This window comes from Rhinatrema bivittatum, chromosome 1, assembly GCF_901001135.1.
Source record: "Rhinatrema bivittatum chromosome 1, aRhiBiv1.1, whole genome shotgun sequence".
Taxonomy (NCBI): domain Eukaryota; kingdom Metazoa; phylum Chordata; class Amphibia; order Gymnophiona; family Rhinatrematidae; genus Rhinatrema; species Rhinatrema bivittatum.
The window spans coordinates 335,594,164-335,619,961 of record NC_042615.1 but is presented as its reverse complement, the minus strand read 5'-3'; the positions used below and the strand labels follow the sequence as shown (position 1 = coordinate 335,619,961).

The 25,798-nt window shown below is 44.3% G+C and overlaps 1 protein-coding gene across 1 annotated transcript; it reads left to right on the top strand.

Annotated features, from left to right (window-relative positions):
- Window positions 1-7,946: 7,946 nt before the first annotated feature.
- LOC115090008 (immunoglobulin J chain-like) lies at window positions 7,947-17,530 on the top strand. The gene is made up of 4 exons (XM_029598555.1): window positions 7,947-8,082; window positions 13,240-13,366; window positions 14,804-14,884; window positions 16,916-17,530. The coding sequence occupies exons 1-4, from the start codon at window positions 8,010-8,012 to the stop codon at window positions 17,118-17,120; spliced, it is 486 nt and encodes a 161-aa protein (XP_029454415.1). The 5' UTR covers window positions 7,947-8,009; the 3' UTR covers window positions 17,121-17,530.
- Window positions 17,531-25,798: the final 8,268 nt, after the last annotated feature.

The window sequence follows — 25,798 nt, the reverse complement described above, 5'->3', positions numbered from 1 at the left end:
CTCTGTGGTTTGCTGGTTAGCAAATGATGAACAGACCCAGAAGCAGAGAGGGGCACCACTAGTTCGTCAAGGCAATATGTGCTCTGCTAATCGTATCAGTGTTCTCCATTTCTGCCTATCCTGAGCTAAATTAAAGATACCTAGTATTTGTCAAATTATTGCAGTACCTCTCACTGACAGAAAGCTTTGGTATTTTACTGGGAAGGCTGGATTGCTGACCACTTAACATGAACAGTAGCTAGTTTCTGAAATTTTTGAATGCAAAAATGCAAAAGCACAGCAGAGTATGTTTCTCAAACTGTTTGTGACCTGCTTCAGCTTTCCAGTGAAATATAGAAATGACGGCAGAAAGACCAAACGGTCCATCCAGTCTGCCCAGCAAACTCACGGCAGCAAACACCGCACCGTACAGGTCATCCCCATACGTATCAGTTTCTCAGACCGTAAAAGTCAGGGCCCTTGTTTATTTCTGTTTTGAGTCCAAGTCCCCCTTATCTCTTGCCTTTGAAGCAGAGAGCAATGTTGGAGTTGCATCAAAAGTGTCAGGCTTATTGGTTAAGGCTAGTAACAGCCGCATCAGCAGGTTACCCCCTATGCTTATTTGTCTTCCCAGAGTGTAAGACAGGGTCCTTGTTGGTTGCTGTCATTTCCATCCTCTAGCCTTTTAGGGATCCACAGTGTTTATTCCATTCCCCTGTGAATTCTTTCATCGCTTTTGTTTTCACCACCTCCTCCGGAACATGATAAAGTTTAATAAATCTGGCAGTTATTCTGCGGTTCCTCTTTCATTTGCTGGTCTAGAAAAGACAGACCTTCCAATGGCTGAGATCCCAGCATCGGTGCAAATTAAGCGCACTCTGTAGGTCATCTAAGAAAGTAAATTGAACTGCATGGCGACAGGAGTGAAGCTGAGGTGGCAACTGAATGGGCTACAGGCAAAAGACTGCATTCACTTAAAGGGCTTGGAACAGAATCAGTTCTTTTATCGCTATCAAATGAAGTTCGACAGCAATTGGATATAGGTTATGATGTCTTTTATTGCTAGATCTAACTGTGGCCTTTGACACCATGGATGAGGTGTTGCTTTTAAATCAGATGCAGGATACCACATCAGTGCTTTAATTTGGTTCTGCTAGAACCGAAACCATGCATTACCTGGCAGGGTGATTCATTATTTTCCCCGTAAACTTTGTTGCAGTGTCCCGCAATGATCTCTGTTATCACCTGTATTGTTCAATATTTATCTGGCTTCCCTGTTAGCAATTGAGGATTTTGGGATTTCCTGCCATGTGCAGTGAAGGATTTAGGATTTTGCCAACCCTAGGCACTGCTGTTATCTTCCCCTGTCTCTCCCTCCTCTCCCCAAAGGGTGATCAACAGGGAGCAGGTAGCCTAAGGCATGGGTAGGCAACTCCAGTCTTTGACTGCCACAAGCCAGTTGGGTTTTTCAAGATAACTACACTGAATATTCATGAGATGCATGTGCCTGCACTGCCTCCATTACACAGAAATTTCTGATCTATTAGTTACAATTTGTAACCTTTCATTAAAATCAATATTTAAAAAAGGCTCCAGGGGCGATCCGGGTAACTATAGACCAGTGAGCCTGGGAAAAATAGTGCCGGGAAAAATAGTGGAAACTATTCTCAAGATCAAAATCGTAGAGCATATAGAAAGACATGGTTTAATGGACCACAGTCAACATGGATTTACCCAAGGGAAGTCTTTCCTAACAAATCTGCTTCATTTTTTTTGAAGGGGTTAATAAACATGTGGATAAAGGTGAACTGGTAGATGTAGTGCATTTGGATTTTCAGAAGGCGTTTGACAAAGTCCCTCATGAGAGGCTTCTACGAAAACTAAAAAGTCATGGGATAGGAGGCGATGTCCTTTCGTGGATTACAAACTGGTTAAAGGACAGGAAACAGAGTAGGATTAAATGGTCAATTTTCTCAGTGGAAAAGGGTAAACAGTGGAGTGCCTCAGGGATCTGTACTTGGACTGGTGCTTTTCAATATATATATAAATGATTTGGAAAGTAATATGACGAGTGAGGTTATTAAATTTGCAGATACAAAATTATTCAGAGTAGTTAAATCACAAGCGGACTGTGATACATTACAGGAGGACCTTGTAAGACTGGAAGATTGGGCATCCAAATGGCAGATGAAATTTAATGTGGAAATCCAATCTTGTCTCTCCTTGTCTTCCCTTGGCTTGATTTCCTGGTACTGACTCTTGCTTAAGACCTTGATCTTCCTTGATTGCTGCCTGGACCTGACCCATGCCCCGATCTCTGGCCTGTCTCTGGTATCTCCTGTCTGCTGCCAGCCCTGACTTCGGTCTGTCATTGGACTCTCATCTGCTGACCACCCTAGAGACCCAGCTATGTCCTGCCAGCTGCCAGAATCCAAGGGCTCAACTTGTGGGGGAGGCAGCTAGTATAGGTGAAGCTCCAGTCCGTCTAGTGTGGGTGTAGCAGGCTCACCCGCTAGGCTGCACCAACCACACCACATCGCTAAGGGCCCACCAACACCAAACTCATTACACCTAGAACTCAGATGTAATTGCTATCTGTGTAGAGAGAAACTGAGAGCATAGGGTCCAACTCTCTTCCTATTTGACCCTGGGTGCAGTCTGAGGGATTTGTCCCATTCAGGGTTACACAAGGCATTAGCTATTACCCCCAATGCAGAAAGGGGCACTGGCTCAACTTGGGTTTTCATAGAGCTGGAAATTTTCCTCCTGGTCCTAGGTAGAGTAAAATGTCCAGTTCTAATGTCAGTCTATGGCTAGAAGCAGGGGTTTTGTGCCAGGACCTGCAGTTGGGATTTATGCACAAAAAAAAATGGCTTTGCACACACAAAGCATATTTTTATTGTGCCTAAAATTATTTATGTACACAAAAAAAATTTTTCTATGCCAAAATAATTTGTGTGCATCAATCATATTTTATACACATAAAGCAAGCATAAATCATATTTTGTGTGCATAAGTCTTATATAAGACACCCAAGATAAAATGTGATATCAGCCTATACTGAGTATACACTTTAACCTGGCTTTGTGTGCACGATGTTAACTCCTGCTGCATTAGCATATCATTTGCTTACTTGTTGGGAGGTAACATTTTTACAAATTTCTGATTTATATTCACCTTTTGTGACTCATCAGCCACTTCAAAACAGCTGATATTCAGGCACTTCCTGTCCCTAGGAGGCTTTACAATCCAAGTTCATATCTGAAGCAATGTAGGGTGTAGTGACTTGACAAGATCACAAGGAGCACCAGCAGGAACTGAACCCTGGCACCCCTGGTTCTAAACCACTCAGCACCCCATCTTAACGCAGGGCTTAGTACATGGGCCCCCAACTCCTCACATCCTGTAGCAGCAAAGACAACACCTCTGGCCAGTCCAGCACAGCTCTTCTACCAGTCCTGACTCCTGGATGCTGGCAGATTTGTTGATGACCTTCTCCTTCTTGTTTTCTCTCTTTGGGGGTCCAGCTTTTATTGTTTACTTTATGATGCCACATTCACTAACTTTTCTGATTGTGTAAATGTTACAGTCTGAAGTTTACTTGTGGTTATTATATTGTGTTATAAACATAAAGCGACTTATGGATCCATTTGTCAGGTACCGTGCTCCTCCCATCGGAGGACATGTTGAAGATGGCAAAGTGTAATGAGCGTTGATTGTTCCTGTTCTAATATCTGGAGGGCAGAGTTTCCCCCAAGTCAAGGGGGTAAACTCTTCGCTCCTGGATTTGTCTTCAAAGGAAGAGAACCTCTGGTCTAAGTTCTGATGTGAGCTGAAACCTCATGCAGTGAACAGGGAGTTGCTCCTGGAGAAGGAGGCCACTGTCGGCCAGGGGTGGACTGGTGGTGATCTGGGCCCCCAGGCAATACGGATCATTGGCCTTCAGGCACGGCTTTATTGTGCAAATGGTCAGTCCGCCCCTGCCATCGGGAAGCACAGCTGATACACCGAGGTGAAAGCCTAGTACCAACCCCTGGGAGAGGAGAAAGGAGCGAGCGACCCATCCGGTGTGAAGTCAGAGAAAGGAGAGAACTCAACACTAGAATCATAAGAACATAAGAACATAAGAAAGGTACAACAGGGTGTCCTTAGGGAGAGGAACCCCATTACCTAATCTCAGGTGAACCTAAATACCAGGAGGGAAGAGTGGGGCAGAGAAGGATCAGAAACTCCCCCAAAAAGTATACCAGATGCCAAGCTGAAGACGTTTCACAGTAAAAAGGTTTATTTTTGAACACTGCAACTGTGTGGAGTCTATATGAAATCAGAAGCAAAGACTAGCGCCTTGGGCCCTGAAAAATCATCCTTGTCCCCTTCAGAGAATCTTACCATGGCTGAAAGGGTGAGTTAGGATTCAGCCCAGTATCTACTAGTGGATCCCCTTACTCAGAGGAGTGCCTGGAAGGGGGTTTACATAAATATATTTTTCCTAAGCTAGTTAAAGGTGGATGCATTTTGCTAAACTAGAGACTATGCAGCTGCTTTTATACTTTATGTGGCCCTGCCCAAAGTTACTATAAGACCTCGTTATGTTTGCTCTATGGTTACAAGTACTTATAATATTAAGTTACATTACAGCTGGGCCTGTCTGATAGGAATACTTGTTAGCTGGAGCTCATTAGCTACCAGCATTCATCTTTTCCAGCTGTTGAATTTATTTTCAAAGGATACATGTCTTTCAAGTTGTCCCAGGGTCTTTTGTAAGTCTCAGAATCTTCTTCCAACCATTAGAAAGTCAGAGGTTGATATTCAAAGGCTTTGTCTGGGTAACATTTGGAGTTACCCGGACAAAAAAACAGAGATTTAAAAATCCAGCCCCTCCCCTCCCCCCCCCCACACACACTCGGCTAAATTTTGTGCGAGTGAACTCGCTGCTAGCACTCAGTTTAGCCAGATAAAATGAGACCGTGATGGAGACGTTCCAGGCCTGTGGTTAAATCGTAGCTGGCGAGCGCTGATATTCAGTGTTGCCTGCTTAAATGCTAGCAGGGCGAGCCTGGTCAGAAAAATAAGCTGCCCTAAAGTTATCCAGAGAACTTTGAGTGGCGTTAGCTGGGTATATTCAGCGGCAGACGTATCTGGATAAATTCCTGGGTAATTTTCCCGCCAACTGTCCTTTCAAGAGTTAGGGACCTTAAGTTGTGCCAATGTGTTTCTGTGCAATAAAATAGGTCAGGGCAACAAAAATGGAAATACCCCGTAGGATTTGCAAGTTCCACATGTTATTGCCCAGCCCCTTAAACCGTTGCAGCGGGGAGTATGAGAATAAGCTGCGACGCATGCAAATGTATGCACTACAGCTCATTTGCAAGCCGCATTACTTCAGGAACGCCAGCCACACCTGAGAAGGTTAACACGCTTGCTGAGATACTCTCGGGGTTGGCATTTAAATGGCCTGCAGAGGCCCAAGAAATTACCCGCCACCTTCCTCCCATGCAAAAATGCCTGCAGACGTAGTAACACTCTCCCATCTCCTTCCTCGCACCCGCACCTCAGCTGAACAAAAAAACCCAAAAGATTAGCCCCCTTAAGCCCTGCTCCCCAGGCCAGAAGCCCCACCCTTTGGTGACCAAAATGCTCCCCCTTCCAACTCTCCACTCTCTCTGGCACCCCTCGGTCTTTCTTGTTAGCTCTCTGTGGGTCTAGCAGGGGCAGGGGTGAGTGGGGATCGCCTCTACCCCCCCACTAGACCCCCAGAAAGTTATTAAGCTGGAGCGGGGAGGGGTTTAGGAGATGAGGGGTTGGGAGATGGGAAAGGGAGGGCATTTTAGTCCCCAGAGGGTGCGATTTCTGTCTTGGGTGGGTGGGGGGGAGTGCAAGGCTTAAAGGGCATATTCTTTTATTTTGGTTCAGTCAAGGTGGAGGAGAGTCAGCTTGAAAACCAAAACAAAACAATTTGGAATCCGTAACTTTAGGGAGAGCCTCAAAAGAGAACAGCGGCGGTGGTATTGGAATTAAAAGTTCATGCTAGAGAGCTCCCGAGGCACGAGGACACGTTTTGCTGACTCTAGGACGCGGTGCATCCAGTTGCAGACTATGAAGTCCAGATTGCAAAGTTAGCCGGACAAACGTATCTGGCTGGCTGTGGAGGGGGGTGCTCACACTGGGATAGCCGCACCACTGAATAAAAGGACAGCCGGATACATTTATCTGTGCTCTACAGCACGCCCAGAGTGAGATGGATATCAAAGTTAGCCAGCTAACCGAACTCTGTCCAGAAATTCCCCCAGAACACCCTTACATTATTCGGCTAAATATTAGTTGGATAAGTGCCCAAAATATTCAAATGCTGGCCTTTAGCCGGATAATTCACAAGTTAAATGTTGCTGAATATGGACCTGTATTTGATCTTTTTACTCAGGTTCTTTTTTGCATTTCTTGTTCTTGTGCATATTTTTTGGTTTTCATGCTTGGGCTAGTGCGAGTTTTCAGTTGGTTATATACAGACCAGCAGACCAAACGCTGCTGGGCCGTGTCATCCAGACTCTGGCAATGACTCAAAAGCAGCTCTTCTGTGCTGCCTGCCTGAAAAAATCCTCTTTAATGAAAAAGACGTGCATTTGGAGTACTGCAGCGTTAACTGCCCAGGAGGCCTGAAGCCTCATTGATGTGAAGTAGCTGATGTGTCATTTGCCATCAGCTTGTCCCCGCATGTATGTATATGCTTAATAGGCAATAGGAAGTGGAGATGATGAGCGGTATACACACACTAGTGGTGAATAACCATAAGATCCAAGCTCAGGGTGTGGCTCATGAGCTGAGGGCTGTCTTTTCTTGGCTGGGTCTAAGAACTTGTACAAGATGGGGTTTGGGGTGGGTGAGCATAGTGTTAATGGCCTGCCATTTGACTCACATTGGGGGCACGATTATGTTACGACCATTGCTAAAAAAGAAGCATTAAAAAAAATATATTTGCTGGCAGTACAGGAAAGCAGTGCCGATTGTTTGGCCAGGTCAAGCTAGGTTGCTGACCTGGAATTTGTTTCAACCAGGCTAATTGCTTCCTGTTCCCCACTTCCGCTGGAATGGAAGGCAGAGGCTTCTGCCGGCCACCACATGTTACTTTTTTTTTTTTTTTGTAATTATCCCTGACATTAAGACAGACAAAACTATACTCGGGATATAAAAACTTACAAACATAAACAATGTTTCGATCGATGGCTTACTTAGAATATGCTGTTCTCAGAGACCTATTATGCTTAATAGTTACATATATTTCTGAGAAGACAAAATGTATTCATGGCTTACTTTATTATTATTATTATTATTATTATTTTTTTTTAGCTTTCTTTCATGCTTACGCTGATTTATTGCATGTTGCTTATTCGAAAGAGCAGCCTGTTAAGACTGAACATAAAATGAAATATAAAGGTGTAATCAATTGTTGCAATCGTCCAATAAATTCTTCCCCCAAGATTTTGCCCCTAAAACAAGAATGTTTTTCCAACTGCTAAAATGTGAAAAGTAGTTTTGGTATCCACGTGAGGTACTTTGCATCCCCAAGTGTGCCGGTCCAGGAAAGGATTTTTCTTACGCCGCTTCCGACGAAAGGACCAATAGCTCTCAAAAGACGCTCACCAATTTTTTACTCTAGTAAAACATCATCACCTGCAACTTGTTTTTGACCTTTATTTCTATGTATTCTGGTGGAAAAGATCCTCATGCAGTATGAAGGATCATCAATCAAAGGCAGGCAAGGCATAGACACAGGCCACAGCACAATATGTTTTTAATGAAGGCTGCAGGAAGATGTTAATGCCCAGATTTTGTCGTGCGACATCTGGTTTCAGTATAAACTGTGACCACACCTGGCAGGGACTCCCCCCACCATCATCACCTCCTCTTTTTTTTTTTTTAATTCTAGGGTTGTTATTTTAGGAAACAAGAGCCTTTGCCATTTCCTCCCCTCTTATAGCGGCAGGCACAGCTTTTGCATCAAATTCTTCAAAAGAAGGAGGAAGTGAGGCAAGATGGAGCATGGCCGGGTCAGGGCACTGTTCTGGGCAGCGGTGCTGGTGTTCTTGGGGGCTGCGCTGGTGACAGGTAAGGGGAGACTTGAAAATGCATCACAAGCATGAGTACTAAACAAGTTGTTAAAAAAAAAAGTTGTGCCTATTTATTCATTTTTAGCATTTTTTTTAAAAACATTGATCAGAAAACAAGAAAATCTTGCGATATGAGACATTTAAGGTGAACTGAGTCAAAAGGAGTGCTGAAAAGCACCGACGTGGCACACGTTTCGCCTATTATTACTTTGATTTTCTGATTAAGTTTCTTGTCCCTGATTATTGTGATCTTTCATATCGGAAGCATAAAAAAAAAAGAGAGAAAACAACCTAGAATCAAAAAGAGCTCATAGTTAGATGATATGGGTTAGAAAGAAGTTAATATATGAATGTGTCTGAGACACAGAAGTAACTCTCAGCCTGCCTCACTGAGGAACGCCGGCTGTGTAAAATCGAACAGTACGAGCCTCATCATTCTACTGATGCAATGGAGCATAGTTGGGAAGTAAGAGTGTGCTCAGTCAGCGGGATATCTCTCATATTGTACCTGTGGGGAAATCTTCATGGAAGAAGGTGCGTAGACCATGGCAGAGTGAGGACCTGGGGCGGTGAAGTCCCTCTCGCTATAAAAACAATGCCCAAAGCTCCCCCTTTCCATTGGGTGGGTCAGGAAAAAAACTCAACAGCACTCTTCTCTGATCATGAGATAAAGGAAAATAAATTGGAGCTGAGCGACCCTCGGAACGGGAAGGCATCACCTCTTCCTAATGGCTGTGGGATTCTCAATCCCTTGTGGTTACGAGGGCTCACGATGTAAGTTGGTACCTATGGCAATGGAGGACGGCGTGACTTCAAGGTCACATGGCACATTCGTGGGTGAAGTGGTATTTGGCTTCTCTAGTGTGTAGCCCATTGCTCTAACCACTAGGTTTCTCCTCCATAAATTTCTTATACCAGGAACACTCAAAGTGTGGGATTTACTGAAGCACTTCATAAGTTACATTTGAATGTTAATTTCTTTTTATCCTTAATGTTTAAGAATCAGCTTTCTTTGTGCTGCTCTGTTGTTGTATGCATTGTGTGCTGTGAAAGGGTGACCTTGGAGGGCCCTGAGGGTCACAGGCTGAGTCCCCTCTGTCCTAAGTTACAGGCTGAGTCCCCTCTGTCCTAAGTTAGATGGCCACATGAACCATATCTCTCTGGCTGTGGAGAAGCACAAATGGGTCTGGTAAGCAAACATATGCAAACTGACCTGGGTCTGAGATTCAGTGCATGCAGGTCTGCCTCGTCAGCATCTGTTGTAGGTTTCCTGAAAAGTCAGGGCTGTCCACGGCCCTGAAGGAGCAGCGCTATGGCGCCCTGCTCTGAGATGCTGTGAACCGTTCAGCTGCAATGTACCGCTTGCTTCAAGCTGGCCAAGGGAGAGATGCTTTGCAAATACACCTGTAAGGAAAAATAAACTCCCCACAGCAAAGTCCCGTGAACCGGAAACCCGTAGAAAGCACACAGCAGAAGGTCTGTCAAAGCAGTACTTATAACTGTAAGGCCACACTTTTCTTGGGAATAGTCACTCCGGGTATTTCTCTAATGATGAATCTGTGGTTTATCAGTATGCAAACAGAAGACGTTTGACTAAGATTCAAGCGCAGGGTGTGGCTCATGAGCTGAGGGCTGTCTTTTCTTGGCTGGGTCTAAGAACCTGTACAAGATGGGGTTTGGGGTGGGTGAGCACAGTGTTAATGGCCTGCCATTTGACCCACATCGGGAGCACGATTATGTTACGACCATTGTCAAAAACAGAAGCATTAAAAAAAATGCTGGCAGTACAGGAAGCAGTGCTGATTGTTTGGCCAGGTCAAGCTAGGTTGCTGACCTGGAACCTTTTTCAACCAGGCTAATTGCTTCCTGTTCCCCACTGCAGCTGGAATGGAAGGCAGAGGCTTCTGCCGGCCACCACCTGTTACTTTCTTTTTTTTTAAAATTATGACTGACATTAAGACAGACAAAACTATACTCGGGATATAAAAACTTACAAACATAAGTTAGAATATGCTGTTATCAGAGACCTCTATTTATAGGATAGAAATATAGGTTCAAATTCTGAACAACAAGACAGTTATAAATAGCACAGATAACAACCCTAAACCCATTGCTGGGCAGATTGGATGGAGCTTTTTGGTATCTGTCTGCTCTCATTTACTCTGCTACTATGTGAGAGTTTGACTTTAAGGCATAATTTAATTGTGTCAGGCAGCCAATGTTACTGAATAATGTGGCAGAGCTTTTTTGCATCCCTTTCTTTCTAAGCTTGCTACCTATCCCCTTATCTGTTCTCTTATCACCTCCCGCTTAGACGGCTGCAACCTGCTCCACACAGGTCTCCCACTGGATCATCTATTCATGGGACAATCCACTCATAATTCAGCTGCATGACTTTTCTTCCTTCGATATCATTACGACCGTGTAACCCCTCTTCTCATGTCGCTACTCTGGCTCCCCATCTGCTTCCGCGTACACTTCAAGCTTCTCTTGCTCACCTATTGGTGCATTCCCTCTGCGGCTCCTCATCGCCTCTCCTCCCCTATCTTTCCCTATGGCCCTCCTCATAAACTGTTCATAGGGCAAATTTCCCTGTGCCCTTCTCCTCCACCATCAAATCCTGACTCTGCTTTCCACCTTTCTGCAGGGTCTGCCTGGAGCCTCCTTTCTGGCCAGATTTCAGCCCTACTTAAAACTCTTCTTTTTAGGCTGATATTTAAACTCTTTCTCTCCCTAATGTTAGTCTTGTTGATTTTAACCACTTTTCTATAAGGAATAAATCAATCTCCCATAGCCTCTGGTTTATTCTCTGTGTGTGTCTGGACAGAGCAGGAACTTTTATCATGCGTGTAACAGCATTCATTTTAATTTATTCATGTTATCAATTGTATTTGAATTATTTATTGGAATCCGCCATGAGCGTACATTTGGAACAGGTGGAACATTATGAGTATGAATATATTAAAAAGCATTTGGTCACATGGAAATGATAAGTAGCAGAAGTAGGAATAGTGGACTCAGCCATCTGTGCACACTTGTACAATCCATTAATGTGTACAAACCCCCCCCCCCAAATAATCTTTCAATTCAAGCTAGGCACATGAAACTGAATTGATTTTTAGCCTACTTGTCAAAGAGAAAGAAGGCTTATGAGACTGCTGTGTTTTGTGTGTGTATGTGTGTGAGTGTGTCTCTATCCCCCTGAAAACATTCATATTTGGTGCCTATCCACACTAAATTTTCAGGATATGTTAGGGGTACATGAGCACTCCGATGGGGGGGGGGGTATTTTCCATATCCGTAAATATGCACGGGCCAGAATGTGAGCATGGCCCATGTGTGTGTCCCAGAAAACAGGCTTCTTTAGTTCTGGGTGGAGCTTAGTTAAGTGTGATATTTTTGCAACAAGGAATTTCTGTAATCAAAAAACACTTCAGTCACACAAATCTAAAATTTCACAGACTGATTATCTTTTAGAGAATTGTATAATGGATAGGGGTTTTTTGGCAGTCACACAGGGACGGACAGTTTAGGCATATGTGTGTGTGTGTGTGTGTGTGTGTGTGTGTGTGTGTAGCAACAGCGACACCTTCTGGATATTTCTTGTATTTCAGGTGCTAGTTTCCAGCTCTGTAATTGTTAAAATTCAACTTGGTTGTATCATGTGTATTATCTAATGTATAAATATAGGCAAATAAATAATTACATGCTATTTTCGATTATTTTATGTACCATTTTTCTGTATTATATTTATTTTATATTTTTGCTAAAGTCCTGTCACATTTATTCTACGAGTTCCATAACTGTGTGCAAGTTAAAATACTCTTGGCTGGCCCTAGGGCTTCATGTCACACGGTAGCACTTTTCTGGGCCACGTGTGTGTTTCTGGCTGCCCTGGCAGTGAATGCGGATATCAAGCACCTGATTCCTGTAAAATGCAGAACCAGGGCTGCACAAGGAGCTTTCACTAGACGAGTATGAAATCTCTCCACTGGCACAAAGATCTTCAAAGAGAAAGTGCAACTGCATTGTAATTGTCAAACCTCTCTTGCACAAAGGTCAGGAAATAGGGGTCCCATTCGCTAGCAGCCTAATGCAGGCAGATGTGTCAGGGTCCCAATGGCTGTCTTCTTGCGCACTTAAACACTGACATGATCCAGTGGGATTGACTGATTTGAGGCTACTTTACAGGCACAGAAAACTCCCCACTGCTCTACATCACTATCAAGGATCAGGCCACAGGAGTATTTGCCCACGTCAGCCCAAGAGGAGAATAAAACCCCTTGCAGCAAGTTACCTGCTCTACAGAAGCTAGAATATGACCAGAAGCTTATTTTGACCTGCTGAATTGCCAGACTAAACTAATCTATGCTGGCAATCAGTGACTCTGCTGAGTATAGGGTCAACATGGTACCACAGCAAAGATCCCTTTGGGAGTCCAAATCCAAGCAATTGGATCCATTGCTTAGGGTAAACAGAGAACAGATACAAACTCACAATATCATAATATCCAGCTGTACCTTCAACAATTAACAAACTCATCCAGTTCATTAGCTGTCCAAACTCATAAGTAAGATCTCCATACCTGGAAACGTTTGAGTTTTGCTCACCCTAAGATTAGCAGGTGGAAGAAGGATTTCACCATTGTTTTCAGGTACACATGATAGTGCACACCATGCAGGTGCATCAGTGACGACAGCAGAGCTTTCTAAACCTGTCCTGGGGATCCCCGCAACCAGTTGGGTTTTGAGGATATCCACAATGAATATGCATGAGATACATTTGCATGCACTGGAAGCTCTGTGTATGCAAATTTATTTCATGCATATTCATTGTGGATATCCTGAAAACCTGACCAGATCTCCAGGACAGGTTTGGGAAGCTCTGGACTTCAGAGCTATTGCTGGCACTATCCTGTGTGCCAGAAAACACTAATGCCTCATTTTCTTCCTTTTCTACAGAATTTGCAGTGAAGGAGGATAAAACAGAGCACTTACAGGGCAGAAGAAGAGAAGCTATTATTCATTCACATCTATTCTGTATCAACTGACATGCCTATGAAAGAATAAGTAAAACACTAGCACAGTTGCAACAGATTACATCTTCTACTTGTTCTTATTTTATAATATGTTGTCTGTGAATATTTCTCTTTCAGGTCAGGGTAGCAGCTATGAGCATGTGCTGGTCAATAACAAATGTAAGTGTGTCACAGTTACCTCCCGATTAGTCCCTTCGAAAGACAAACCCGGCGAAGAGGTGGTGGAGAGAAATATCCGAATCATGTAAGTGCAAAGGGCAGCTCCCACTTTCTAGAAGGCCGATACAGTAAAGCTCGCGGGCGAGTGGGCGAGCGCCCGTTCTCCTGGCACACGCACAGGCCAGTGCCCTGTGCATGCGATTCAGTAAACTAAAATATTAAAATTAGGGCTGGTGGTAAAAAGAGGCGCTAGGGACACTAGCGCACCCCTAGCGCCTCTTTTTGGACAGGAGCGGCGGCCGTCAATGGGTTTGACAGCTGACGCTCAGTTTTGCCGGCGTTGGTTCTCGAGCCCGCTGACAGCCACGGGTTCGGAAACCGGACGCCGGCAAAATTGAGCATCCGGTTTTCAACCCACGGGCCGATTTCAAAATTTTTTTTAAAAACTTTTTTTAACTTTCGCCATGATATTAAGTCAGAGGGTGCACAGAAAAGCAGTTTTTACTCCTTTTCTGTACACTTTCCTGGTGCCGGCAGAAATTAGCGCCTACCTTTGGGTAGGCGCTACTTTCTGAAAGTAAAATGTGTAGCTTGGCTGCACATTTTACTTTCTGTATCGCGCGGGAATGACTAATAGGGCCATCAACATGCATTTGCATGTTGCGGGCGCTATTAGTACGCGCTATTACCCCTTACTGAATAAGGGGTAAAGCTAGTGTGTCCAAAACGCATGTCCAAATGCAGTGCAAATGTACTGTATCGGCCTGTATGTTTGAAGAGTGCTCCGGAGAGGCTGGCGCGGTCGTTTAGGGGGACAATAATTAAAGATTTCTGCAAGGGTGAACACTGATTATTGCATATGAGGGTAAAAATGCATGCATTGTTTCTCGGCACTCACATGTTTAGCCACATGACAAAGGGGCGGGGTTAGGTTGGGGTGTGAAAGTGCGCGCAGAGATTGATTTTTGAAATAGCTTGCCTGAAGGACTTTGTCTCTGGCTTGGCTGCGATACCTGCATTTTGTCTGTCAGAGCCGGGGGGGGGGGGGGTAGTTAGAACAATTGTTGCCGAAATTGGTACTTGAGCGGTTCTGAAAGAGGATTGCCCCTTCTAAGCTCCCCAGCCAGTCATTCTGAGGAGGAGGAGATGGTGCAGGCCCACGATCCAGGAACTGAACACAAGGTTTCCCGCACAGCGGGGGGTGGCCCTCAGTCCCCCCTTTGAACTGTCTGCTTCCCTGAGCTGGCTCTTCAGCTGTGCATGGGTCGGTGCAGAGTCTGGGGAGGATCATTAGATTAGGGCCTTGGGATTTCCTTAGAGCCAATGTGCTGGGATTGGATAAAATAGAGTAGTGTTCACAGATCTTGAACCCCGGTATTTTCTTCAGCATTAAATACATAGCAAAATGAAACCATGAACGGCTTGATTTTACTTTAATTCACACGTGAATGATCTTGTCTTACTAATTTGGCTGGGGAATGAAATGGGGGGGAAAAAAAAAAGTCTTTTTCATTTGCTTCAGGGTTCCTTTGAAAAGCAGAGAAAACATTTCGGACCCAACTTCCCCCCTGAGGACAAAGTTTGTCTACCGACTCTCAGAACTGTAAGTTTTGTCTCTTTCTTATGTGCGGTACCATAATGACGTTGACTTGGGTGTGGATGAGGGTTTGGGGGCACTGTGAATGTCTTCTCTGCCCTGTTCTGTATAGAAATGAGAGCCAGTATCAGACAGGCACCTCCAGGAGCCAAGCTGATTGATTCATCTTGAAGCACTGAGGTCTGTTTTCCCCTTTTAGTGGTGGAACTGGCACACAAATAGCTGAACGGTGTAGGACAGTCCCTTCTTATAGCTCTTACTCTTTAGGCCTGTGAGAGCAGGACTGTGCACATTGCCAGAATGGTTGCAGCGTGTAAGCAGGGAGTTTTGGGACCCTCAGTAAGTTTGATGCCACGGTGCAGCAGGACGGAGAGAGGAGAAGGGTTTGAAGCTGATAAAAAAGGGCATGGGGTGGAGGGGGTCTCTTTCTGTTTTCTGACCCTCCATTCTCGTTGCTGGTACAGTGGTAATCTGCCATTCCGTTGTAGGAATGCCCCCCCATTTCCCAGGGCCTCTAGTTGCTGGAAAAGGAGGGTTTGCCAGCCTTTGATCATGCAGGCAGCGAATCCTTTCTCCTCTGCTCATTGTTAAGAAGAGGAAATACAGATTCTTATTCTGGCCTGGGTACAGATTCTCAATGCTGGCGATGCTGTGTGGTGGAGAGAAAGCACAAGTCTAAATTGTCATGACTGATGGCTGCTCTAGGCTAGTTGGGGCTGGCGAACAGCTTGTAGCCTGAGCAGCAAGAGTGAATAAACAGTGTAGTGCTGGGAACGGGCTTCTACCATCAGGGTGAATTTTCAGTAGGTAAAGCAGGCAAGTGCCTATGAGCAGCTGTTCTGCCCATAAATAAGCTCCTTTATATCTCTTAAAACACTGAAAAATTCCCAAAAAAATGGGTAATCAAGTCATTGATTCTCATTACAACCATTAGCCTATCTACATGTATGGGCAGGCAAATATCAGGAGATCTACTATCTTGACAGTTATGATTATGTAATCTTTCCTTTTCTTTCTATACTTTTTATTTAAAATAATAGTTAATTACTTAAATCCTCTTTTGTTATAATTAAAAAAAAAAATAAATTTATATTGATCATGAAGTTGATTGTATTTTTATTCCAACTTTGTTTTATTATTTTTTATTTTATTTGAATTTTTATGTTACTGCTATTGTAAACCGCTTTGGTCAATCTTGTATTGGTAAAACGGTATATAAATATTTTAAATAAATAAATAAATAATCCCTTTTCACAAAAAATGTTTCACAAAAAATGTAATTAGGAGGGAAGTGGTTGTTTCATAAACTTACCAAGGAATCATCCAGGTAATCCTCGTTATTATTTTTAATCATGAACAAACCACCGTCCCTCCACACCTAATTTATTATTTATCGCAAAAAACAGTTTTTTTTATTTTTTATTATTTTTTCTTTTTGTAATTTTTGTAAAATGTCAATCCTTGTCAAAAATGGAAACAGTTCGCCAGCAAAATAATCAAAGGCTGAATATGCTTCTTATGTTTTCATTAACCAACCAAAAAGTACTTAGCTTGATTCGGACGCTGAGACCTCAATTCACAGTTGCGTCTTGGTTGTAATGAGACTCAATGAATTGATTACCCGTTTTTTTGGGAATTTTTCAATGCTTTAAGAGATATAAAGAAGAAGAAAAAAAAAAGAAATAAAGAAAAACAACATTTGATGTGGGTTGGTTGTTGTGATTTTGGGCGTGTTACCCTCAGTTGTGGATTTTTGGATTGACATAAATAAGCTCCAGCAGCATGGCCACATTGTCACAGAGAGACCCCTCCGGACTTGCTGCAACCTTGGAAGGGGAAACTCCCCTCTCCACCTGGAGGTTGTGGCTAGCTGTCGGCATGCCTAAGGGCTCCTGAGGGTATAGTCCCTCACTGCCTACAATCATTTATTGTTCTGGATGGACACTTTGGTGTCCCAGCCAGGGAGGAACTCTTTTTCCCTTGCCTTGGCCTGCTTTCGGTGGCTATGGTTAACACATGTGTACCCGTGTCTTCTAGCTGCAAGAAGTGTGACCCGGATGAAATTGAGCTGGGTGGCCAAATAGTGATGGCATCTCAGAGCAACAGCTGTAGTGACATCGACAATACGTGCTACACCTACAACAGGAACAAATGCTACACCAGCGACATCCGGTACAAGTATGGAGGGCAGACCAAGGTCATGAAGGCAGCCCTGACTCCAGAATCCTGCTACGACTACTAGATGAAGAACTTTGTCACTACTGTGTGTGATAATGTGCTGATAACAGAGCTGCCAGCTGGCTTCAGGTCATCAGGGAGGGGCTGAGCCAGTCCTGCTTTTGCCCAATAGCATCTATGAACTTGTAGCTCCAATTTGTTTTAGGAAAATCAAGACTACAAGGGGCAAAACTGGGACCAACTTAGCTTCTCGCTAACATATAGCCATTTGCTAATCCTATAAAAGAAATCCATGCAAAGAATTTGTGACTAGCAAGAGAAAACTTGTGAGGAGATCATCCCCTGCTGCTGTACCTTAATGATATATATAGATGCAAGTTTGAGTAACCCCGTTGTAGTTTTGACATGAAGTATCGCTTTCCCTTTATGTTGTGCTAATAAAGCTTATTTGTGCTCTATAACATTTTATGGCAACAGCAGAAGATATTGGGTGCAGTTCCTCAAACCTTTCCTCGAGTGATGTCTGAAATGCATTCCATTCAGCTGTTTACACAAATACATTTAAGCTCAAAGGAAAAGCATTTTCAACTCATTTCTGGGAAAGCCAAGAGTGTATTTCTGTTATACGGCTCGTCAACGTGTCATTAATGTTCCAGGCATTGGGGCGGATTTTAAAAGGGTTACCCACGTATATTATGTGTGAAACGCCGAAAACCCGCTCCTGCACGCGCCGAGCCTATTTTGCATAGGCCCGGCGAAACGCGCAAGCCCCGGGACGCGTGTAAGTCCCAGCGCTTGAAAAGAATGAGCAGGGTGGGGGTGGGACGGTCCGGGGGCAGGGCGTGGGCATGGCCAGAGGCCTCTCCACTGCCGCTGGGCCCGGAGATCGCGTGTCGGCACTCGGCCGGCGCGCGCAACCTATGCCTGCCCAGAGGCAGGAGTAAATAAAAAAAAATAAAGGTGGGGGGGATTTAGGTAGGGCTGGGGGGTGGGTTAGATAGGGGAAGGGAGGGGAAGGTGGAGGGGGACGGAAGGAAAGTTCCCTCCGAGGCCGCTCCAATTTCGGAGCGGCCTCGGAGGGAACGGGGAAAGCTGCGCGTGCATGTTATCAAATCAGGCGTAGATTTGTGCGCTCCGGGTTGCGCGCACAAATCTACGCCTGCGTGTAGGTACAAATATCTGGTCTATTCTGTTCTATAGGATGCAAGAAATGATGCAGAGGGACAGAATCTCCCTGGGGGAGAGCCAAATATCCCCTGAGCCAATCTGAACAGCATTTTTGGGGGTTTTTTTTGCAGCCTGAGAAAACAAAAGTGCAACAGATCAAATATCTCCAAATACCTAAGCGTTTTATAGCAGCTTAGAAATTTGACAGGAGTGAGGCTTTAGTCCTCCTAACTCAGGGCTTCCCAAACCTGTCCTGGGGACCCCATAGCCAGTCGGGTTTTCAGGAAACCCAAAATTCATATGCATGAGATAAATTTGCATACACTGAGTCTCCATGATGTTCACATTTATCTCTCGCATATTCATTGTGGATATCCTGAAAACCTGACTGGCTGTGGGGTCCCCAGGACAGATTTAGGAAGACCTGCCCTACCCCATTGTTAATAGACACGCTGAAGGCAGAGGATGCTCTCATGCAAAATGAACCGAGAGTTGAAATGCATGTGCAATGTACTCCTGAGCTGTTAGCTGTGGGAAAGCACTAAAATTCATATTTGGCTGTGCTACCATGGGAGACTTTGTAAATGTTCATGCTGCTTAGAATAATGGTTGTCTTAGACTTACCCTGTTTCCCCTCTACATGCCCTTCGTTGCACAGCCAAAGTGGTAAGCATTACCGTCAGTGCATGTCAATGTGCTGGTTTGCTTTAGAGTCATCTACAGTACACAGCATCATTTGTAGCATTTCAATATCATTTATTTATTTATTTAACATTTTTATATACCGGGATTCATGCAGAATTTGCATATCATCTCGGTTTTCATTGTAACTGAAAAAGACATGCAAGAAGAGTGCAAGTTACATAGAACAGGGTTCTTAAAAACTTGGAACAGAATACATGGGTAAAATAACTTATAACATAATAGATGAAGGAGAGACTGAATATTATCTTAGTTGTAATGTATCATGTTTAATGGAGATGTCCCCTCACAACTGCTGGCTACAGATTTTCCACTTGTAAGAAAAATATAGCACGCAATAAGTCAGGAAATTGGTTTCTTTGGTGGTCATGGCACATTTGATTGGACCAACAAAAAGAACCATCCCAAGATGTTGTAACAAATGAGCTTTCCAGATCCTGCAGGGCTGTTCTGTAGATCACTCAATAATGAACATTTCAGTTGCGGCATTCAGCTACCACATATTATATAAATCTGAATCATTATCAGATGTATTTCTAGGAGATTATTTATGGGGAGAAAAGTACAATCCTAAATGTCATCTATTTTTTTTTCACCTGACAGTTTCCTCCTTCTCCTTTAATGGGAACCAGGGCCGGGATCTGGCACCAGGAGCCTTCATTCACAACCACCCTAGGATTCCCACCCCCCATTTTATATCCCCTCCCAACATACTTTAGTGAGGTCATTGCAGCGACAGTCCTCGGCCAGAGTTCCTTTCAGAACCCTGCCATCATGGCTTCCAGATCCAGCCACTAGGTGTCACCATTGTGCAATGACCATGACTCCTTTCCCAGGGGCCGTGAACACTGCTTCAATGGCAACCCCAGCCCTGGTGGACCTGTGGAGTGGAAGATTGTGAGCAGGAAATTGAACCCAGGTCCTTCTGCTTGGCAATGCACTGCACTGCCACTGAGCAGGCAGGCTAGCCCCATCATCCATTTAAAAAAAAAAAAAATATATATATATATATATAATCAATGGGCAAAATTGGCAACAAGGTAGTGTATGCATTTGACTGAATTGTGTACACATCCTGGTTCAGAGAGCTTGTAATCAAACAGTGGTATAAACATCCCAAAGCAGCATGAGAGGGGCAAAGCAGCCACTCACAATGGTAAGACCCCTCCGAAGCTTGGAACAAGGAGCACAGTCCACCAATAAAAGTGGTATGAAGACCCCAAGGCACCAAAAGAGGAGCAAATGGCACCAACAACAGTGACATGAAAACTCCAAAACACCGTGAGAGGGATGTGAGGGTAATGGCAATTTTATAGCCATTTTCTAATCAAAATCAAACTGGAGTACAATAAAAATATAAATATCAATACAATAATTTTCAAACACAATGCACATTGACAATCAGAAATCTAAAAGCAAGAAAATATGTTAAAACTAATCCCCTAAAATCTGAAGAAATCCTTCACTAAAATACAGTTGAAGATAGTTCAGTTAAAATCCTATACAAACAACCAGACTTTCAGAATCTTCCTAAATTTAAGATCATTTTTTTTTGGTTCTTAAATCAAAAGGGAGGGTATTCCACATTAATGGAGTCTGATATTGGAATGTTATCTGCCTCGTATTTTCTAAGCTTATCTCACGAGGAGATGGAAGGGTAAGCTATTCTAGTTGCAATGATCAGAAAGTCCTAGATAGTCTGTAAGGAACTAATAGGTTAGATAAGTGCATAGGTAAGTCTCTATATACTGCGCTGTAAGATAAATTACTTTAAACAGAATTCTGTATTGCACAGGCAAGCAGTAGAGTTCATACAATAATGGTGTCACATGTGCAAATCTTAATACACCAAGGATAACCCTAGATGCTGTGTTCTGTAAAAATGTTGCACCCTCCTCATAAAAACTTCTGGAATACAAATATAAGGCTTTGGGGTGTAATTGCCACTGGAAGTGGCTGCTTTGCCCCTCTCATGGTACTACTTTGTGATGTTCATGCCACTGTTTTTTGCTGCTTTTATCCTTTACCAGTGCCTTGGGGGATTTTCTGCAACCTTTGGTGCTTCTCTCCCCTTCTCACAGGGGCGGATTGGCCGCTCGGGACTTCGGGCATGCCCTGGTGGGTCGGTCAGGCCAGTCACGTGGTTGCGGGGCTTAACTTGTGTAGGCTTTGTGCAGTCAGGGCATCGTTAGGACACACAGTGTTTGTTCCCCGAGTTTCAGACATAGCTCCCGCTTATCTTTTTTTTAAGTCCAATTTAGCCCCAACATTTCCTCGTTACTCTGCTCCGGATTAGGGACAGTGAGGGAGTTTTTTTGCTCCCCTGGGTCCCTCCTCCCTGTGGACTGAAGAGAAGGCTGCTATGTCTGCAGTAGCTTAATTGCCTGGATCTGTGTGGCAAAAAAGAGAAGGCCGCTGTGTGCCTGGCCATGCAGCAGAAGAGAGGAGCCCGCTATCAGCCGGTCCGCATGGCTTCCTCTCTTCAGCCGCATGGCCCAGCTGACAGGAACCTTTTCTCTTTAGCCGTGTCACTGAAATGAAGAGGTCCCTGTCAGCTGGGCCATGAGACAGTAAAGAGAAGGTTACTGTATGCGGGGCCGCATGGTGTAAAAGAGGCTGTTGCTGGTAGCTGCACTACTTAAGGGACTTTTGCACCTATAGGGCTGCATAACTGAAAAACGCTTTTTGCGCTCGCGAGCTGTGCGGAAAGGAGGCTGTTGATCAGTAGGGCCACATGGCTGAAGAAAGAAGGCTGATGCTACCTGAACCCTGTATGTTCCTTGGAGAGAGAGAGAGAATGTGTGTGAGTAAATAGAATGTAAGACAGCATGTGTATGTGTGTGTGAGAGATGTTGCACAGGCCCAAGGAGCAGGCTGCTGTAATTGGTATGTTCTGGGGGGAGAAAGATGGGAAGTGTTTTTGTGTGTGTGTGTATGAGAGAGAGAGAGCATATATATGTGAGATGGAGCATGTATGTATGTGTGAGAGAGCACACGTGTGAGCAAATAGCATGTAAGAAAGCATGTGGGTGAACATGTAGAGGAGAGTGTGTTTGTGAGAAAATAGCATGTAAGGCTGCATGTGTATGTGTGTGAAAGAGAGAAGTGTGCAGGCCCAAGGGAGAGAGAGAGAGTATGTATGCATGAAAGAGAATATGTGTGTGTGCATGTATGTGTGTGAGAGAGATTGTGAAAGAGCATATGTGTGTGTGTGAGAGAGAGAGAGAGTATGTGTATGTGAGGGAGCATATGAGAGAGAGAGAACATCTATGTGAGGATGTGTGAGTAAGCATGTGTGTGTGTGTTGGAGAATATGCATATGTGAGAGAGAGAGGAGAAAGTTGTACCACTCTATCCCTGAACTAATCTAAGACAATGTTAGGGTAAGGAGAGAAGGAGATTCTTTTAATCTTTATTAGTTTTGATGTCTTCTGTTTTTAAATATTTTATTTATTTGATTTAGATTCTGCTTTTAATGGTATTTGGGAATAATTTAAAAAAATTTAAATATTGGGTATTCTTTTCATCAGCTGTTTTGAAATAGTTATTCTTTTTATGACTATGGTTTTACTATTATGATTGAAGGTTTATATATCTTGATTTTATTGTTTGATGTTTAATGAGGAATGGTTATGTTTCTGTTTTTCCATTGTTGCACTGCATATAAATCATGTCTGGTTATGGTTTCCAGTTCAGTTTTTCTCTGCATGTTTCTAGTTATACTTCTTTGTATCTTTATTCTGTATTTGGTGAGGGTCTGTCTGTGTTCTGCATATGTGAATGAGGTGAGATATTTTGCTAGCATGCAGCTTCTGTGTAGGGACCTATAACAGCTTGGCTTGTTCTGTTTTCCTAATATCAGGTGTATTAGTGTTTTAAGGCCTGGTGTAATATTTGAAGTGTTGCCTTTTCATAGGTATGGTTGTTACTGTTTGAGTGCTGGCAGTTAGAGCTTTTTTCATGTGGGAGGTTTACTATATTGTAATTAAATTTACTTAAAGCTTTCTGAGGGCCGACATGTTTTATAATAGTCCCAATACCATATGACTGCAGGGGTCTTTTTTGCAGAGTTTTCCCGCTTGGTACCACAGCAGTACATGTAAATAATACACATTTTAAGTGATATTTTTACCTTAGAACACTGAATATTCTTTTTCATGTAAAATCTGTTACTATAAATGCATATTTTTTAAATTATTTGTGGGAAGGGTGTGCAAGGCTGTAAGGCTCGCCTATGACACCCAATACCCTTGCAACAACTCTGGCTGTATTGGCTTGAAAACAGAAAACAGGATTCCATCTGGAACTGTGCTATTTTTGGATTAGTAGCTCTCTCCAGTCTTGGCCAGGGCTTAATTTTCTCTTTTTATAAGTCCAGGGAACAGTATGGGTCATTTCTGGTCCCCTCTCCCCTGGAGTCGGTAAGCAGTGCAGAGCCTGGGAAATCATAAAAGCAGCAGACTGTTTAGCCTGCAGTCAAGGGGAATGCACTAGAGTGGTGGGAGGGTTGCAGAGAATTGGAGGCAAGCTACAGGCACAGGAAGAAAAGGGGTAAGCCAGGAGGAAGTTCCTATGCAGTGTTAGGGAAGCTTCTGTCTGAGGTGACTGTACTGAGCTCTGAGAGAAACAGTTGGCTGTGGAAACAGAGAGTCTCCTAGAGCAGTGGTTCTCAACCTTTTTCCCATCGTGACACACCTGACAGACCATGTTCACATGTGTGACACACTGCTCATTACAATTTATGGCGGAAAGAAAAAATAAAGGCCCAGTATTATTTTTATTGTTAAGAATGACACAAGGAAAAGATACATATTCTGTCTGAACAGAAATTGCATAAACTGTAAACACCCCACACCAAAACAGCACCAATTTCCAGCACTTAAACAGTAACCCCCTTACCTAAGAAAAGGCAACACTGAAATATTACACCAGGCCTTAAGACACCAATACATCTCCTATTAAGAAAATGGACCAAGTCAGGCTGCTATAGAGTCCTACACAGAAACTACACGCCAGCAGAGAACCTTGCCTAAATCACATGTGCTGACCCTCACCTAACAAAGAATAAAGAGACCAAAACGCATAACTAGAAGCATGCAGATAAAAACTGAATTGGAAACCGCAACAAGCCAGAGTTTCTTTATGCAGTGTAACACACACATGCTCTGAATCACATACTCACATGCTCCCTCACCTAAACCAGCTCTCAATCACACACAGGCACACATGCTCTCTGTCTCTTTGTCTCATTTACACACAGGTTCTAAATCACATACTCACGTGCTCCCTCACCTAAACCAGCTGTCAATCACACACAGACACACATGCTCTCTCTCTCTTTCTCTCATTTACACACAGGTTCTCAATCACATACTCACGTGCTCCCTCACCTAAACCAGCTCTCAATCACACACATACCCTCTTTCACATGTACAAGCTCCCAGTCATTCACACACATGCTATCTCACTCACACACACACAGGATCTCAAACACACATGCTTGCTCATTCACTCACTCTCCCCCAAACTAGTGGCAGCAGCAGCCTCCTCCACATCTAACCCTAAAGGCAGCACCAACCTACTTCATTTTCAGCCCTCGCAGAGCAAGGAGTCCCATGGGCCGCGGGGGCTGACGTTGTTTTTCATTTATCTGCGAGCCACACTGCTCATTCCTCAGGCCGCGGCTCTCTTCTGTTCTTCGGGCCAACTCTGCCTGCACTAGCATGGTCTCTTCTTCCCGCGAACGCACCCGCTGATCACCACTTTCTCTTCCGGGGAGCGGGGGGCGGGAAGAAGAGAGCATGCCGGTGCTGCCGACTCCAGCTCTCCTGCCATGTTCCGCCCGGGCTTTCAGCATTTTAAGCCCGGGTGGAGGACCTATCTTGCTCGGGTAGGGGGAGCAGCTGGATCAGCAGGGGACTGGGAAGTGTCACGACACACCTGCGTGTGCTTGGCGACACACTGGTGCATCACGACACACCAGTTGAGAACCACTGTCCTAGAGAATGGGTTTGGGAAAAGGAGAGGGCTGCTGCAGAATGGCAGCAAGCAAGAACTTTACACCATGATGCAGCAGTGCTGGACTGGGGGCACTTGCTCTCTGGCTATTTTAAAAGGAACGTGCGTGCGCCCATAAACATGCATATTGACACATGAGCACAGAAACGCTTAATTTTATATTGTGCGGGCAAGTACACGTGTATCATTTAAAATATTCCTGCGAGGAGCCCCGGGGGCGGCTCCAGCCGCTGGACCAGCCCGGGGATGTGGCCTTAGCGCCGCGAAGATGCCGGTGATGTCGGGGGCAGTCTCGGCCCGCGGTGAGGGACAGGAAGGCCGCGGTTACGACCGTGGGGGAGAAAAAGATCCAGGGCGGCCTCCGGGCCGCGTGGGGCAACTAGGCCCGGAGGCCCGACGGCAGCGTCCTGCCGCTTCAGGTGAAGAAGGGCAGCATGGGTGAGTGGCTCTGCTCACGGGGGGGCCCGCGGGCAGCGGGTCATAACACAACTGGCTCAAGAGCCAGACTGGGAATACAGGATATATCTCTATAAGAGATATAAGCAGATGTGTAGGGGGCCCAACCAATTTGCATGAATGGAACTGGGGCTGCAGCTCTGCTCACCCCTGGTTTAGAATGCATTCAGCTTCTTAGTTATTTAGGAAAGATGAAGCTTATTTTGGAGATATTTTGGCTCAATTCTGCCGAGATCCAGTGTTGACTTGGTGTGCTTTTGGGAGCTGTTGACATATGTGCTGCAGGGAAAGTGCATGAGGGCATCAGATACCCCATTGGTCAATTTTGAAAGAATCCCCCTGGCCAATATTTTCCTGCACTCTGCCCCTGCCCTCTCATAATACCTTGTGCTGTTCATG

Excerpts from the sequence above, each read along its gene's own strand:
- LOC115090008 (XM_029598555.1), top strand. The coding sequence starts at position 8,010 with ATGGAGCATGGCCGGGTCAGGGCACTGTTCTGGGCAGCGGTGCTGGTG. Across the intron at positions 8,083-13,239 it reads GGGGGCTGCGCTGGTGACAG|GTCAGGGTAGCAGCTATGAG; the intron begins GTAAGGGGAGAC and ends TTTCTCTTTCAG. Across the intron at positions 13,367-14,803 it reads GAGAGAAATATCCGAATCAT|GGTTCCTTTGAAAAGCAGAG; the intron begins GTAAGTGCAAAG and ends CATTTGCTTCAG.